Source organism: Balaenoptera acutorostrata, chromosome 4 (assembly GCF_949987535.1).
Source record: "Balaenoptera acutorostrata chromosome 4, mBalAcu1.1, whole genome shotgun sequence".
In the NCBI taxonomy this organism is placed as follows: Eukaryota; Metazoa; Chordata; class Mammalia; order Artiodactyla; family Balaenopteridae; genus Balaenoptera; species Balaenoptera acutorostrata.
In genome coordinates, this window is record NC_080067.1 from 85469945 (window position 1) to 85485383 (window position 15439).

The 15439-nt window shown below is 41.3% G+C and overlaps 1 protein-coding gene across 8 annotated transcripts in view; it reads right to left on the reverse strand.

Moving 5' to 3' along the window:
* The window catches only part of CFAP91 (cilia and flagella associated protein 91), a 139647-nt gene extending 134085 nt beyond the window's left edge, over nucleotides 1-5562 (reverse strand). For 4 of the 8 annotated variants that reach the window (XR_009008245.1, XM_007181870.2, XM_057545962.1 and 1 more), the window contains exon 1: nucleotides 5341-5562. Coding sequence is in view for 4 of the 8 variants with exons in the window: in XM_007181870.2 (XP_007181932.2) it covers nucleotides 5341-5464 (124 nt within the window). In the remaining 4 variants the exon portion in view is untranslated. Of the gene's footprint in view, nucleotides 1-4897; nucleotides 5043-5340 lie in introns of those variants that run through there. The other 4 variants (XM_057545963.1, XM_057545964.1, XM_007181872.2 and 1 more) reach the window with 4 other exon arrangements.
* Between the last annotated feature and the right edge of the window lie 9877 nt (nucleotides 5563-15439).

The window sequence follows — 15439 nt, forward strand, 5'->3', positions numbered from 1 at the left end:
AATTAACTCTACTTAAAAAACAAAACGAAACAAAACTCCCTCCAAAGAAAAGTCCAGGTCAGGATGACTTCACTCGAGAATTTACCAAACTTACAAAGAAGAATTTATACCTACCCTGCTCAAACTATTCCAAAAAATTAAGAGGAGGGAACACTCCCAAAGTCATTCTGTGAAGCTACCATCACCCTGATACCAAAAACAGACAAAGCCACTACCAAAAAAGAAAATTACAGGCCAATATCTTTGATGAATATAGATACAAAAATCCTCAACAAAATATTAGCAAACTAAATCCAACAATATATAAAAAGGATCATACACCATGATCAAGTTGGATTCATTCCAGGGTAGCAAGGATGGTTCAACATACACAAATCAATCAATGTGATACACCATATTAACAGAAGGAAAGACAAAAATCACATGACCATCTCAATACACACAGAAAAAGCATTTGACAAAATTCAATGTCCATTCATGATAAAAACTCTCACCAAAGTGGGTATAGAGGGAACATACCTGAACATAATAAACCACAAACCCACAGCCAACATAATAGTCAATGGTGAAAAGCTGAAAGCCTTCAAGCTAAATTCAGGAACAAGAAAAGGATGCCACTCTCACCACCTCTATTCAACATAGTATTGGAAGCCCTAGCCATAGCAATGAGACAAGAAAAAAAATAAAAAAGTATCCAAATTGGAAGGGAAGAAGTAAAACTGTCACTATTTGCAGATGGCATGAGACTCTATATAGAAAACACTAAAGTATCCATACAAAAACTATTAGAACTAATAAATGAATTCAGCAAGGTAGCAGGATACAAGATTAATATACAGAAATTTGTTGCATTTCTTTATACTAACAATTAAATATCAGAAAGTTTAAAAAAAATCCCATTTAAAATTGCATCAATAAAAAAATATCTAGGAATAAACCTAACCAAGGAAGTGAAAGACCTGTATGCTGGAAACTATAAAACATTGATAAAGGAAACTGAAGATGATTCAAAGAAATGGAAAGATATCCCATGCTCTTGGATTGGAACAATCAGTATTGTTAAAATGGCCATACTACCCAAAACAATCTACAGATTTAATACAATCCCTATCAAAATACCCATAACATTTTTCACACAACTAGAACAAATAATCCTAAACTTTATATGGAACCACAAAAGACCCAGAATTGTCAAAGCAATCCTGAGGAAAAAGAACAAAACTGGAGACATACCCTTCCAGACCTCAAACTATTCTACAAAGCTACAGTAATCAAAACAGCATGGTATTGGCACAAAAACAGACATATAGATCAACAGAACAGAATAGAGAGCCCAGCAATAAACCCATGTACCTACAGTCAATTTATCTATGACAAAGGAGGTCAGAATATACAATGGAGAAAAGACAGTCTCTTCAACAAGTGGTACTGGGAAAGCTGGACAGCTAGCTACATGTAAATTAATGCAATTAGAACACTCCCTCAAACCATTTACAAAAATAAACTCAAAATGATTTAAAGACCTAAATATAAGACATGAAACCATACGGGCTTCCCTGGTGGCACAGTGGTTGAGAATCTGCCTACGAATGCAGGGGACACGGGTTCGAGCCCTGGTCTGGGAAGATCCCACATGCCGCGGAGCAACTAAGCCCGTGTGCCACAACTACTGAGCCTGCGCGTCTGGAGCCTGTGCTCTGCAACAAGAGAGGCCACGATAGTGAGAGGCCCGCGCACCGCGATGAAGAGTGGCCCCCACTTGCCACAACTAGAGAAAGCCCTCGCACAGAAATGAAGACCCAACACAGCCAAAAAAAATAATAATAAATGAATAAAAATAAATAAAAATAAAGGAATTCCTTTAAAAAAAAAAAAAGACATGAAACCATAAAACTCCTAGAAGAGAACACAGGGAAAATATCCTCTGACATAAATTGTAGCAATATTTTCTTAGATCAGTCTCCTAAGGCAAAAGAAATAAAAGCAAAAATAAACAAATGGCACCTAATCCAACTTAAAAGATTTTGCACAGTAAAGCGAACCATCAACAAACTGAAAAAAACCTACGGAATGGGAGAAAATATTTGCAAACAATGTGACCAACAAAGGGTTAATAACCAAAATATACAAACAGCTCACACAACTCAATATCAAAAACAAACAGGGACTTCCCTGGTGGCGCAGTGGTTAAGAATCCACCTGCCAATGCAGGGGACACGGGTTTGATCCCTGGTCCAGGGAAGATCCCACATGCCATGGAGCAACTAAGCCTGTGTGCCACAACTACTGAGCCTGCACTCTAGAGCCCGTGAGCCACAACTACTGAGCCCATGTGCCACAACTACTGAAGCCCACGTGCCCTAAAGCCTGCATGCCACAACAACTGAGCCCACGTGCTGCAACTACTGAAGCCCGCGCACAAAGAGCCCATGTTCCACAACAAGAGAAGCCAACGCAATGAGAAGCCTGTGCACCACAATGAAGAGTAACCCCTGCTCACTGCAAAGAGAGAAAGCCCGCACGCAGCAACGAAGACCCAACGTGGCCATAAATAAATAAATAAATAAAAACAACCCAATCAAAAAATGGGCAGAAAACCTAAATAGACATTTTCCAAAGAAGACATACAGATAGCCAAGAAGCATATGAGAAACTGCTCAACATGACTAATTATTAAAGAAATGCAAATCAAAACCACCATGAGGTATCACCACACAGTGGTCAAAATGGCTATCATGAAAAAGTCTATAAATAATAAATTCCTACGAGGGTGTGGAAAAAAGGGAACCCTCCTACACTGTTGGTGGGAATGTATAAATTGGTGCAGCCACTATGGAAAACAGTATGGAGGTTCCTTAAAAAATTAAAACTAGAGCTAACATATGATCCACTAATCCCACTCCTGGGTATATAGCTGTAAAAAATGAAAACTCTAATTTGAAAAGATACCTGCACCCCAATGTTCATAGCAGCAGTATTTACAACAGCCAAAATATGGAAGCAACCCAGTGCCCATCAGCAGATGATTGGCTTAAGAAAATGTGGTATATATATATATATATATATATATATATATATATATACACACACACACACACACACACACACACACAATGGACTATTACTCATCCATAGAAAAAGAATGAAATATTGCCATTTGCAGCAACATGTATGAATCTAGAGAATATTATACTTGGCAAAGTAAGTCAGACAAAGACAAATATTGTATGGTATCACTTATATGGGGAATTTGAAAAATAATACAAATGAATCTACATACAAAACAGACTCACAGACATAGAGAATAAACTTATGGTTACCAAAGGGGAAAGGGAGGTGGGAGGGATAAATTAGGAGTATGGGATTAACAGATACAAACTACTATACATAAAATAGATAAGCAACAAGGATTTACTGTAAATTAAATATAATAACCTACAATGGAAAATAATCTGAACTATATATATAAATAACTGAATTACTTTGCTGTATACCTGAAATTAACACAGTACTGTAAATCAACCATACTTCAAAGAAATTTATTAAAAAATAAAGAAGTTGGCAACTTATTGATAGGCAGGTTGATTTGAACACCAATCCTTTCGGCTCCCAGGCCTAATGTTATCAAAAGCCCATGAATTTAATGGGGGAAATTTTTCCATGGAAATCATGAAACAGCCCCTCAGCCAATTTACCCATATTGTAAAAATAATTCTAAGAAGCACAGGAAGTTGTCACAACAAAGTAATGGTGACGATGAGGAAGTGTTTCAAACCCCAAAATATGATGATTACTTTTTGGGAAAACTATAATAAATTGCAGATTCTGGGGGGAAAGAAAGGAGGAAAGAGCTCTTGATAAACCCAAGAAGTATTTTAAAATATTTTTGAAAGCTAGGAAAAATATATCATATTTAAAAGACTTTAATTAGCAGGGCAGTAGTGTAGCTACTAATCCATCAACAAATGTAGATTCAGGGAAGTGACAAAGTACTGTGGGCACTTCAAGTGAGACACTTGAGAGATACAAAGCATTAAAGTCAAGTTAAATGCAAAATGGTATATAAATGAGGTAAGATTTATAAAAGAATGGTGTTAACTCTAAAGTACTATACAACTGTAAGCAATCATTACACATTCCCAACACCAGGAAATGGCTACCCTAAAGATTCCCATCCAAAGGAGACCCTGGGATTCCCAGAGGAAATAACATGTGGTTAAAAGTAGGGTGACGAGGGGCTTCCCTGGTGGCGCAGTGGTTGGGAGTCTGCCTGCCAATTGAGGGGACACGGGTTCGAGCCCTGGCCTGGGAGGAGAGGATCCCACATGCCGCAGAGCTACTAGGCCCGTGAGCCACAACTACTGAGCCTGCGCGTCTGGAGCCTGTGCTCCGCAACAACAGAGGCCGCGATGAAGAGTGGCCCCCACTTTCTGCAGCTAGAGAAAGCCCTCGCACAGAAACGAAGACCCAACATAGCCATAAATAAATAAATATTAAAAAAATTAAAAATTAAAAATAAAAAAAATAAAAGTAGGGTGACGAGGACAAAACTGGAAAAAAATCATGCTTTACTGATTATAATTATTGTAGTAGTAAATTCAATAATTCAAATAATTCATAATAAATTACATAGCACCTAACATATGTACCAGCACTGGAATAAGTGCTGAGAAGGCTACAAAAATGTATAGAACAAGAACTTAAAGAACTCAGGGAACTTATGGTCCAGTAGAAAAGACAGAACATAAATGATCAGGTCGTTAAAATAAACTGGGGCTTTACTGGCCCAAAGGACCTAGTGGACCTAGTTTATAAGCAACACTTTGATGGATAAGAATAAGCTTAAATAAAAAGAGAAACCTCAAAACAAAGATGAGATAAACTGGCCCTTCTTTACCTAGAATGCCAAATTTGGAGTTGCCCAGGGAATGGGAGCAGGAAGGTCATTCTCTTTGGGCATTTTATGCAGTTTGCATGCGGGAGTGTTGAGTGAATCTCCAAGTCAGAACGCCAGGAACAGGATTCAGGACGATTGCTTAAGGCTGGGCAAATTATCAGAAAAAGAGGGTGGAGAAGAGTCAGGTGTTCCCGCTCAGTGCTCTGAGATGCAGAGCGCACCTGCGGTCTCCGAGACACACCACCGCCACCCCCCCCTCCCCGAGAGCGTCACCACCTGGGGGGCTTGGAGCTGCCCCCACCCAACAGAAGACGACCGCGGGCAAAGGATCCGTCCTGAGGCTCGTCTTTTGTCCGCCGCGCCCCCGGCCAGGTCCCACCGTCTCAAAGCCCACCTGGCCCACGAGTCGGCAACTCAGGAGGGAGGTCTGGAGCCGCCCTTACCGTATAGGAAATCATATGTTCGATTGGCAGAGACTTTGCCCCAGGGCCCCGACCTCCCTCCGCACCGGGTTTGAGACACCTGCGGCTTGGCCTGGGGCTCTTCGATGGTCACTACGTGACTCATGGTGCCGGCTCTTCCCTGTGGCCAGCCAGGACCGACTACGGAGACCGAAATACTGTGTGCAGCGTAGCTATAGTAACCCCCGCGAGGGACGAGGGTTGAGCGAGGACACACAGCTAGTCCAGAAGAGAGGGGCGGGACTCGCGTGAGAGAGGAGGAGCCGAGTGACAACAAGGAAGGGGCGGGGCGAGCAGGAGAGGCGGGGCTGAGCGAAGTTACGGGGCGGGGCTCGTGAAGGGAGGGGCGGGGCGGGCGTGGGGGAGGAGGAGCCGAGTGATGACAACGGAGGGGTGGGGCGAGGCGCAGGAGCGGAAGGACCGGAAAGTGCGCAGAAGAGAGGAGCGTGAGGTGTGGCGGAAGAGGGAGGGAGAAAGGAGGAAAGAAGGGCAGGCCTGGGGAGGGGAGGGGAGGAGGGAAGGGAGAGGGACGGCCTCGCTTCCCACTTAACTCCCGTGACCAAGCCATGAGCATTTAGCCGCCCGCCAGGGTCAAGGCCAGGGGGCCGCAGGCTGGGGAAAAGGCTGCTGCTTGAATCCTGCAGCCATCGGCCAGTTACACTCCGTAGCCTCTTTCGGAAATGCCTGGGAAATCGCAGCACCTTCTAGAGTAGCTGGGGGTTTCATTTCGGACATCCCCTCTCCGCGGGGCTTGTTCGAGCTGAGGAATCCAAGCTCCTGAACGTCAGCCTTTGGCACACTGAGCTCTGGCCGTGAGTGTCAGCGTTTGGGGTGGGCTGGGTAATTAGTAACTGTTGATTCGCATTCTGCTACACTTTTCTGAGCCCTGGGCATTAAATCAGCTGAAGATGATGTGGTGTAGTAGGCACTGGCTCTGCTTTTTAAAACTATTATGGAAAATTTTTTAACATAGGCAAAAGTGAATCCACTTTTAGTAATGAACCCTCACTAACCGTCACCAAGATTCAACAATTATCAACATTTTGCCAATCTAGTTTAATCTATCGCCTACCCCCCCTTTTTGCTTGAGTATTTTAAAACAAACCCAGACATTATTTTACCCTTAAATTAATCTGCATCTCAAACTGATACGGATTTTTAATTTAATCGCCATCTTAATTTAATCGCCATGTTTAACTTAACATCTAACAAAATAATTCCTACGTATTTAACACTCAGTATGTATTCAAATGTCGCTGGTTGAGTCCCAGATGTCATTAAATAGTTGTTTTTTTCTGATCAAAAGATCCAAAAAAAAGTCTTCACATTGCATTTTGGTATCTCTTAAGTATTTTATGCTAGAACAGTGAATTTCTGATACCTTCAATAGTTTTCTTTATTACCTGGGATTCCTCTGTAAAAAGAACTTTCCCTGGGCTTCCCTGGTGGCGCAGTGGTTGAGAGTCTGCCTGCCAATGCAGGGCACACGGGTTCGAGCTCTGGTCTGGGAAGATCCCACATGCCGCGGAGCAACTAGGCCCGTGAGCCACAACTACTGAGCCTGCGCGTCTGGAGCCTGTGCTCCGCAACAAGAGAGGCCGCGACAGTGAGAGGCCCGCGCACTGCGATGAAGAGTGGGCCCCGCTTGCCGCAGCCAGAGAAAGCCCTCGCACAGAAACGAAGACCCAACACAGCCAAAAATAAAATAATAAATTAATTTAAAAAAAAAAAAAAAAAAAGAACTTTCCCTCACCAACTCATTGGTTATCCTGAAATACAGGGATCATAGAGAAAAGTCTGCATGAATGCTGGATTCTTTCACTTTAGTTATCAAATTTCACAGAAATGAGTTGGTGCCCTAGCAACCTCCAATGTTAACCAGTAAGATTTTCTTTGATTAGTATCATTATGAATGCATGCATTTGTACATATCAGATTCTTTTAATCCATTATGATCCTTATACTTTATGATGCTCAAATTATCCCATTTGGCTAGTGTTGCACATTAGAGTTAGCGTCTTTGTCTTTTTGATAAAATCCACAGACACTTCAATAAGCCTCCTGGCCTGCTATCCCTCTTTCCACACACACTCCTGGTTTTATTTTCTCTACTCCTGAACTTCTTGGGTTTTTTGCAAACCAGCCAGATATTTTGCCACTCAAACTGATTCCTTTCCTTAAAATGCCTTTTCCTGTTTATGCCCCTCAACTAATTTAGGTATTCTTCCAGACTCAGTGCTAATTTTGCCACCTTTATGTGGTCTCCCAAATCACCCAAATAGACCAAGGCTTCTTTCTTTCTTCCTTCCAGTGCTGTAGTAGCACCAATGGCATTGACCACCTTGTATTAGTAATTGTTTGCAACTTTGCTCTCCACACCTGTGAGTTCGTTGAGGGCACAGGCCTTTACATGTCATTTTGTATCTCTGAAGTACCTGGTACCTGAAAGCTTAACAAAATGATTCCTAAGTGAATAAATCCATCCATTTATAATATAAATTTACTGTCTACTATGAAATAGGTATTGAAGATCTAAGATAATTTGTACAGCTCACTGTATGATGGAGAAAACAGACTCAAAAACATGTAAAATACAGTGTTATAATGGCATGATAATATTTTTCTGTCTTCGGGCATAGCTACATTTCCCACTTTCTGTTCCTTCTTCCCAGAATGCTCCTCACCCCTACCCCCATCTTATCCCTGCTGACTCCTCATCATCTAAAGTCTCAGCTAGAATGTCCCATCCTCAGAAAGACTTTTCCTCACTCTATCAGATAAATTATCTGAAGTAGCCAACAGTCAGCCCCCTTGATAAGCATAATGGAAGACACTAACCAATAGAATATGTCAAATGTAGTGGTTTATATATGATGGCGTGATTGTTTTACATAGACTGTAGTAACTCCATTTTGCTGGAGTTGCTCACTCTCTCCCTTGCTGGCTTTGAGGAAGCAAGTGACCATGTTTGGAAACCCCAAGCAGCAAGGAACTACAGGTAGCCTCCCAGAGATGAGGGTGGCCTCTGACCACAGCAAGTGAAAAACCAAATCCTTCAGTCCTACAACTGCAAGAAACTGAATTCTGCCAGCAACCTAAATGAGATTGAAAGCATATTTTTCCCCAGTAGAACCTCAGATGAGACCACAGTCTCAGCCAAAATCCTGATTGCGTCTTGAGACCCTAATCAGAGGAGCCACTTAAACCATTCCCAGATGCCTAAGTACAGAAGTGAGATAATAACAAATAGATGTGTATTACCACTAGGTTTGTGGAAATACTGTTGCGCAGCAAGAAATGACTAATATGCAATCTTTATGAAATTAAGTTGGAGAGGGGTGCTAGTTAATAATACAGGTTCATTAAAATCAAAGTTACACTTTGCAGGTTTGGGAGACAGTTCTCCATGGGTCTCTCATGCGTATGCTTGTCTTGCAAGGGGGTAGCTGTCTGCCCTTTCCTTTGTTTGTGTAGGAAACAACCTTGGACAATAGAAATAATGTCTATCTCTGGAGCAAGGGGCAGGTTTGCTTACAGCCTTAGAAGTCAGAGATCCTGTCTCCTTTTGAGCAAAGGGCAATCCTTCTTACTGCCCATTATTAAAGATTTGGGTTTCCTAAGCTTCCTTTTCTGTGTTGCAACATCTATGATGTCACCTGGCCTTCTTCACATCACCCTGTGGGAATTGGGGCTCAGGGAAGTGGTGCAAAAATTCTGATACTTGGTTGCTTCTGCTATAAGTAATAAATGATCCTTCATCTCTGACTCAGCAGTTTGCTGGCTTCTACCAGCCTTCATGGAACTGTGGCAGGCAAACAGGGTAAATCTCAGACACTTCAGGGTTCTTGAAAAGCTATAGAGAATTTATGTACAGCACGTATTTATCTGCGGCAATTGGAAAGCATATTTTTTGCAGCGGCAGAAATGTAAATACTACACAAAGTTTCTGCTGAACCTATTAACTAGACAAGTGAGAATTCAAGCCTTGTAATTCTTCTCTCTCAGCATATGGTGTCACTCCTTCTCTACCAACTTCAACTATCCACCCTTACTTGATAAAGTCTCCATACCTGGGGTTAGTTAGGCATGAAAAATGGTTAAGAATACCTTTATCGTGGAGAGATTTTAGAAAGTATTTCCTTAGTTGTTGCTTGTTACATCACCAGGCCTGTCATCCCATCCACAGAATGCCTGCTTGGTACCACCTGTAGCTATGGTACTACGGTATGTGTCCCCATAGAACCATACAATAACAGATTCACTGTACTATGAAAAAGTCCATTACAGTCACCATTGCAACTCTTGCTGCCTACAAATTTAGCAATTATAGCAACAGCAAAGTAAAGTATTGCTGGTTAAAATTGGAATTGGGAAGTAAGAACTTGATATAAACTAACCTCCGAGTTGCCTACGTAAACAGCAGGTTGAATCCAATCTTTCATTATTTAGTCTCCATGGCTACCTACTCTAAATTTAATCTCTAATTACAGGTCTCTCAAACTGCTGTGTTTTTCTTGGGGGAAGTGAGTTATTGAGATTTTTTCCTGGGGTAGAATGGGAAACATTAAATTACAATATTTTATACTCCTTTTTCTTTAACTAAGGCCATCCCATAAGTATAAAGGCATTTAGGCTGTGTAAGAAAAGTAAAGCATGATGTTAATGTAAAGATCAATAATTGATCTGAACACTTACTTATTCATAAATTAAAAGGCAGAAGAAAATATAACCCATGTGTGTGGGTTAGCTGTACCATTCTGAAACGAGAGGAGAGTTAAATAGCTGGGTATCAATGACTATTTCACTTTGGAAAGGAGTATCCTTTGGTCTTTTATTCAAGGGCAGAAGAATATTCTGTCCCAAAGAAGTGCTTGTTGAAAAGAGTTTAAGACCCACAGTGCTCAGGGAGGAAAACAAGGGCTTGTTTATATCTTGAACACAGCAAGTTAAAGGAAGTGTGGGTGGGGCAAGGCCTGCCAATACTAGCTTACCCTGAGAAAGTCGTAGAGTGTGCTCACTGCAAGTATCCTGTCTTCACTGAAGCAGGGAAGGACAACGGGCAAGAAAAATCTTTTCTCAGTTGCAGAAAGGCTGTTTCAGTTTTTTGGTCTATAATCTGTGTCTACAGTTTATCACAATTCATTAACTCCCTAAACTCTCTTGGATATTTCTCATTTCTTCCTTGTTCATTTCGTAGACACAAAAGTTCAGTTGCCCAATTAAATACAGAACAATGATTAATTTTAAAATAATATTCACCTTTCATTTAGACAAATTAAATGAGATAGTAGATAGACCACGGACCTTAGAGGGAGAAGATGTGGAGACTCAGGGCTGTCACTTACAAGTTACGTGACCTTGAACAAATCATGTCCATCTATGAACCTCAATATTCTCAGCTATAAATGTAGATAACACATTCAACTGTTACTGAACCCAAGTTCATGTGCCAGATGCACAGTGAGGCCAAACAAACTGAAACATTGGAGTTTGGAGCAGAGAAATGTTTATTACAAGGGCCAAGCAAAGAGAATGAGCAGCTCATGCTCAAAAGACCTAAACCTCCCCCATGGGTTTCAGGGAAGAGTTTTTAAAGGCAAATTTGCGGGGAGAGCCACAGGGTGTGTGACTTTCTTCTGATTGGTTGGTGGTGAGGCAACAGGGTGGTGTTCCAAGAATCTTAATCATCAGCCGTCTGGTTCCAACCAGTCTGGGGTCCCATGTGCTTGTGCTCAGGCTGAAGTTACCATCCTCCACCTGGGTGGGGGCCTTAGTTCCTGTAATGGGACTCAGATCTGTATCAGGTTGTCATGTATATCCTTTTAGGAGGAACTAGGAGTCTTGTGACCCTATTGTTCTAATCACTAACTATCTGAATGTGTACTTTGGGACTCAGGGAAAGTCTAGGAGGCTGAAGCCTTTTTCCTATAAACAAGAAACAAGGGACCTAGAAAGGCTTTTGTACCTGGGAGGGCCCCAAAGGGTCCCTGCTTGGTTTCACAACTACTGTGAAGATTAAATGATGGTTCACAAACTCAACAGTCCTACATATATGGAAGGTATTGCAGTTGAAGATTATGTTGTCATTTCAACTGATTATTCATTCTAAGTGAGCACATTCTAAAAAATCTGGGTTCTCTGTGAGGAATTATCAGTTCCAGGGACTTCCCTGGTGGTCCAGTGGGTAAGACTCCACGCTCCCAATGCAGGGGGCCCAGGTTCGATCCCTGGTCGGGGAACTAGATCCCGCATGCATGCCGCAACTGAAGATCCTGCATGCCGCAACGAAGATCCCACATGCTGCAGCTAAGACCCAGCACAGCCAAAATAAATAAATAAATAAATATTTTTTAAAGTGATGAAAAGAAGAATTATTAGTGCCAATATGAGTTATTGGACAGTACTAAAAGGGAAAATCAGTCCAAACAACATTTTCTTTTGTATTTGTTTTTGTTTGTTTCTCTGCTTATTTAAGGGAGATCTTTCTGTGGAAAAAAGTGCTTCTAGATTCTTGGCAGCAACAGGGCAAAATAAAGCTTTGAGGGAATAATTTGTCTGAGTAAAAAGCAGTTATGCTGTGTCTCATGTGCTAACTACTGTTGGGGGCCCAAAATGAGTATGACAAGATGACCACACATCTTCTAGAAAGTCACAGTATCTCTTTATGACAAAATGATTGTTTTTACTTAGAAGCAAGGAAGTGGCTTAACCCTTAGAATAAAATGTTCCACACCACCTAAAAGTGTAGTTTCTTTGTTCCACACCACCTAAAAGTGTAGTGAAAGAGGACATTTTAAATTCCATTTAATTAAATTCCATTTCTACCCCATAAAGCAGTGTTTTCCAAACTGCATAGAGCAGGATGCAACCAGCATAGTTGTCCTTGGTCTTCAGGTGCAGGACTTAATTGTCCTCCTCTGTGCATGACACATGATCATCATTGCTCCCTGCAAGGGTACTTTAGTTGCATTTATCTTTATTCTCTGCCCCCACTTGCCTCTCCTTATAGGCAACCATTCTGTTTAAATAAGCAAGTCATTTCACACGTGTGTTCGTACACGTATTTTTGTTTTTGCACACCTTCTTTAAATATATGCAAATAGTACTGGGCTATGTATCTATTCTCTTTCTGACTTTTTTTCACTACCCATGCTATTTTTAAAATGTGTGCATTTTACTATGTGGGTATGTTGTCAATTTCTTCTAGTTTGGACCCTGTACTCCACATTTCCCTATCTACCTCCCCAGTGATGAATGCCCAGATTGCCTCCAGTTCCCTGCTACATAAATACGCTGTGACAGTGATCCCCATAACATGTTCCCTTATGGACTTGCTGGGAAGTTCTTTGGAATATAGATCCAGGAATAGAACTGCTGAGTCATAGGATATGCACCTATTCTTAAATTAACTGGGTACTGCCTAACTGCCTTCCAAAATGGCAGGACCAGTCTCCATACCCAAGGATTCCTGCATACTCATCAGTACTTGGCATTATCCAAGTACTAATCTAATTTCAATCTAATGGGTGTAAATGATACCTCATTGTTGTTTTATTTTCCATTTTTATGATTAGTACTCTTGGAACAGCCCTTTTTGTGAGTGCTGACCTTGGATTTTCTCTTCTACATATTCTACATATTCTCCTGTGTTAAATAGGCAGAGAAACAAAAAAATTTGCTTGAGTATTTTTGCTTCTATATATTGTCTGTTCATATCTCTTCTCCATTTTTCTATTGAGGTTGTTGTTCTCTTATTGTTACTAAATTCCATAAGTATTCTAGACATTAATCCCATGTTGGATTTAGATATTTCAGATATCTTTTACCAGTTCGTCATCTATTTGTTAACTTTGTCTACAGTGTCTGTTAAAAGACACTGAGGCATATTAAAATTTTTAAGAGTTTAATTGAGGAAAAATTGATTCCAATCAGGAAGCGCCAAACCATAAGTGGTTAGGAAAACTTCAACAGGAGCTCCGGGAGAGGCTTTTATAGAAAAAAAGGTGGGGGCTTCCCTGGTGGCACAGTGGTTAAGAACCTGCCTGCTAATGCAGGGGACACAGGTTTGAGCCCTGGTCCGGGAAGATCCCACATGCTGCGGAGCAACTAAGCCCATGGGCCACAACTACTGAAGCCCGCACTCTTAGAGCCCGTGCTCCGCCACAAGAGAAGCCACCGCAATGAGAAGCCCTTGCACGGCAACCAAGAGTAGCCCCCGCTCGCCACAACTAGAGAAAGCCCGCGCGCAACAATGAAGACCCAATGCAGCCAAAAATAAAAATAAATAAAATAAATTTATTAAAAAAAAAGAAAAAAGGTGGAAGAAAAGTAAGGAAATTAATTATTGACTGGCTACAGCTTAAAGCCTAGTTAGCTGCTTGCGACTAACTTTAGCATTTTTTTAACCTTGAGGCATTTATAGGCTTAAATTTTGGTTTGCTTATGTAGGTCGCCATGTCATTAGCGCCACATCAGTCTAATGGCCTCCTTATTTTGTTACAGATCCCCAAGAGGTCGGTGACCCCTCAATGGGTCCTTTGCCTGGAGTTGCAAATGCCAATCAGATGAACCCGGGTTTGGTATAGCAGAGCAGAAACTTTATTCATTGATCAAGGAATGGTGAAGAGAGAGCTTGTGTTCTAAATATACCTTCTCCCCCAGGGGAGGGGAGTAAAGGAATTTTATGTGGTTAGGAGGCAGGGACATAATCAAGGCTCTAGGAAACGGGGGGGGGGGGGGGGGGGGGGGGAGATTTTCAGGGGCAACTGGGGCACGTGCAGTCTTCCACACTTCTTTGCACACTGCATGGATTGTGCCTAGCAAAGTGCAAGTTTCCCCCCTGGGTGGAGATTTTAGCATAGTAATGAAGCAAAGGTAACTTTTGGACACTGCCAGGTTTCATCTGCGCAGAAACATTTCTGTGGTCAAGTCAGAGCCGGTTCAGGTTGGTTGACCACTGCACGTTTCTGGAAGCACAGCTGTAAAACATCTTTGACAAATACCCGGTGCTTTGAAATAAGCAAAGAGATAAATCAAGGCAAGGATCCTTTAGCTCTTAGGGGCAGATATGGGTAACAGTTTATATAATTCAGCATGTCCTTTGTAAATCCTCAAGCCTTTATTTTCATGTAATTAACTTCATCAATTTTTTTACTTACAATTTGTTCTTTTGAAATGTCGTCAAACAGGTTGTTCCGCACCCCTTGGTATAATCTCCTCTATCTTCTATTAATTTCTTAGTTTGACCTTTCACATCTAGATGTGGAATTTAATTTTTTCCAGTTTATTTTCTTTTCCCCATTGATTTGTTGAACTGTGTTTATTGTATACTACATTTCCAAGCGATGTCGACGTTGCCTGTTCAAGAAGCACTCTTTGAGTAGCAAGGTAACTGAACAATGGGAGTGAACAGCTAGTTGAAATAATAGTGGATAAGGGTGACTTCAGGAGAATGTAAGGGCAGGATGTTGTATTATTAAACATATCAATGCAGACTGAAGTGAAAATCATGCTAATTAGTAGTTTTCAGATGACGAAATGGGGATGGTCTTAGTATCTTCGAAAATACACACATAGAAATTACTCCTACAGGGCACCAGTTCACAGACACACCTCAGGATTCCCTGAGCTAAATCTCTGAAACACAGAAACAAACCTCGGTTAGGTGATACTGAAAGTTTGATTACCCAAAATATCTATCCCTAGGCAGCTATTTTACGAACGCCTGGAAGTCTTGCTCTAAAAAATAAGTTCATTCTTTCTCCAACAATTCTCTGCAGAAAAAACCGCAACGGTATGGGCATTATATTGCAAATAACGTAGGCACCAGTTTACTTATCTACTTAGGTAGATAGGTGTTAACTGAATTTGAGAAATGACGAGGAAAAAGCATTTTTCTAACCGGTATATTTGCCCTGTGACCGGACAATTCATACTGAAATCAAATCAGTTGGAGAGGAAGCTATAAATACCAACTAGCTGAGGATTTAAAGCGTGTGGGGTGAGGTATGAGTAGCAGAGAATTTTTTTTTTTTTCAAGACTTGTGAATTGGATTGTTCAAATTGAAGGGGGGTGGAGAGG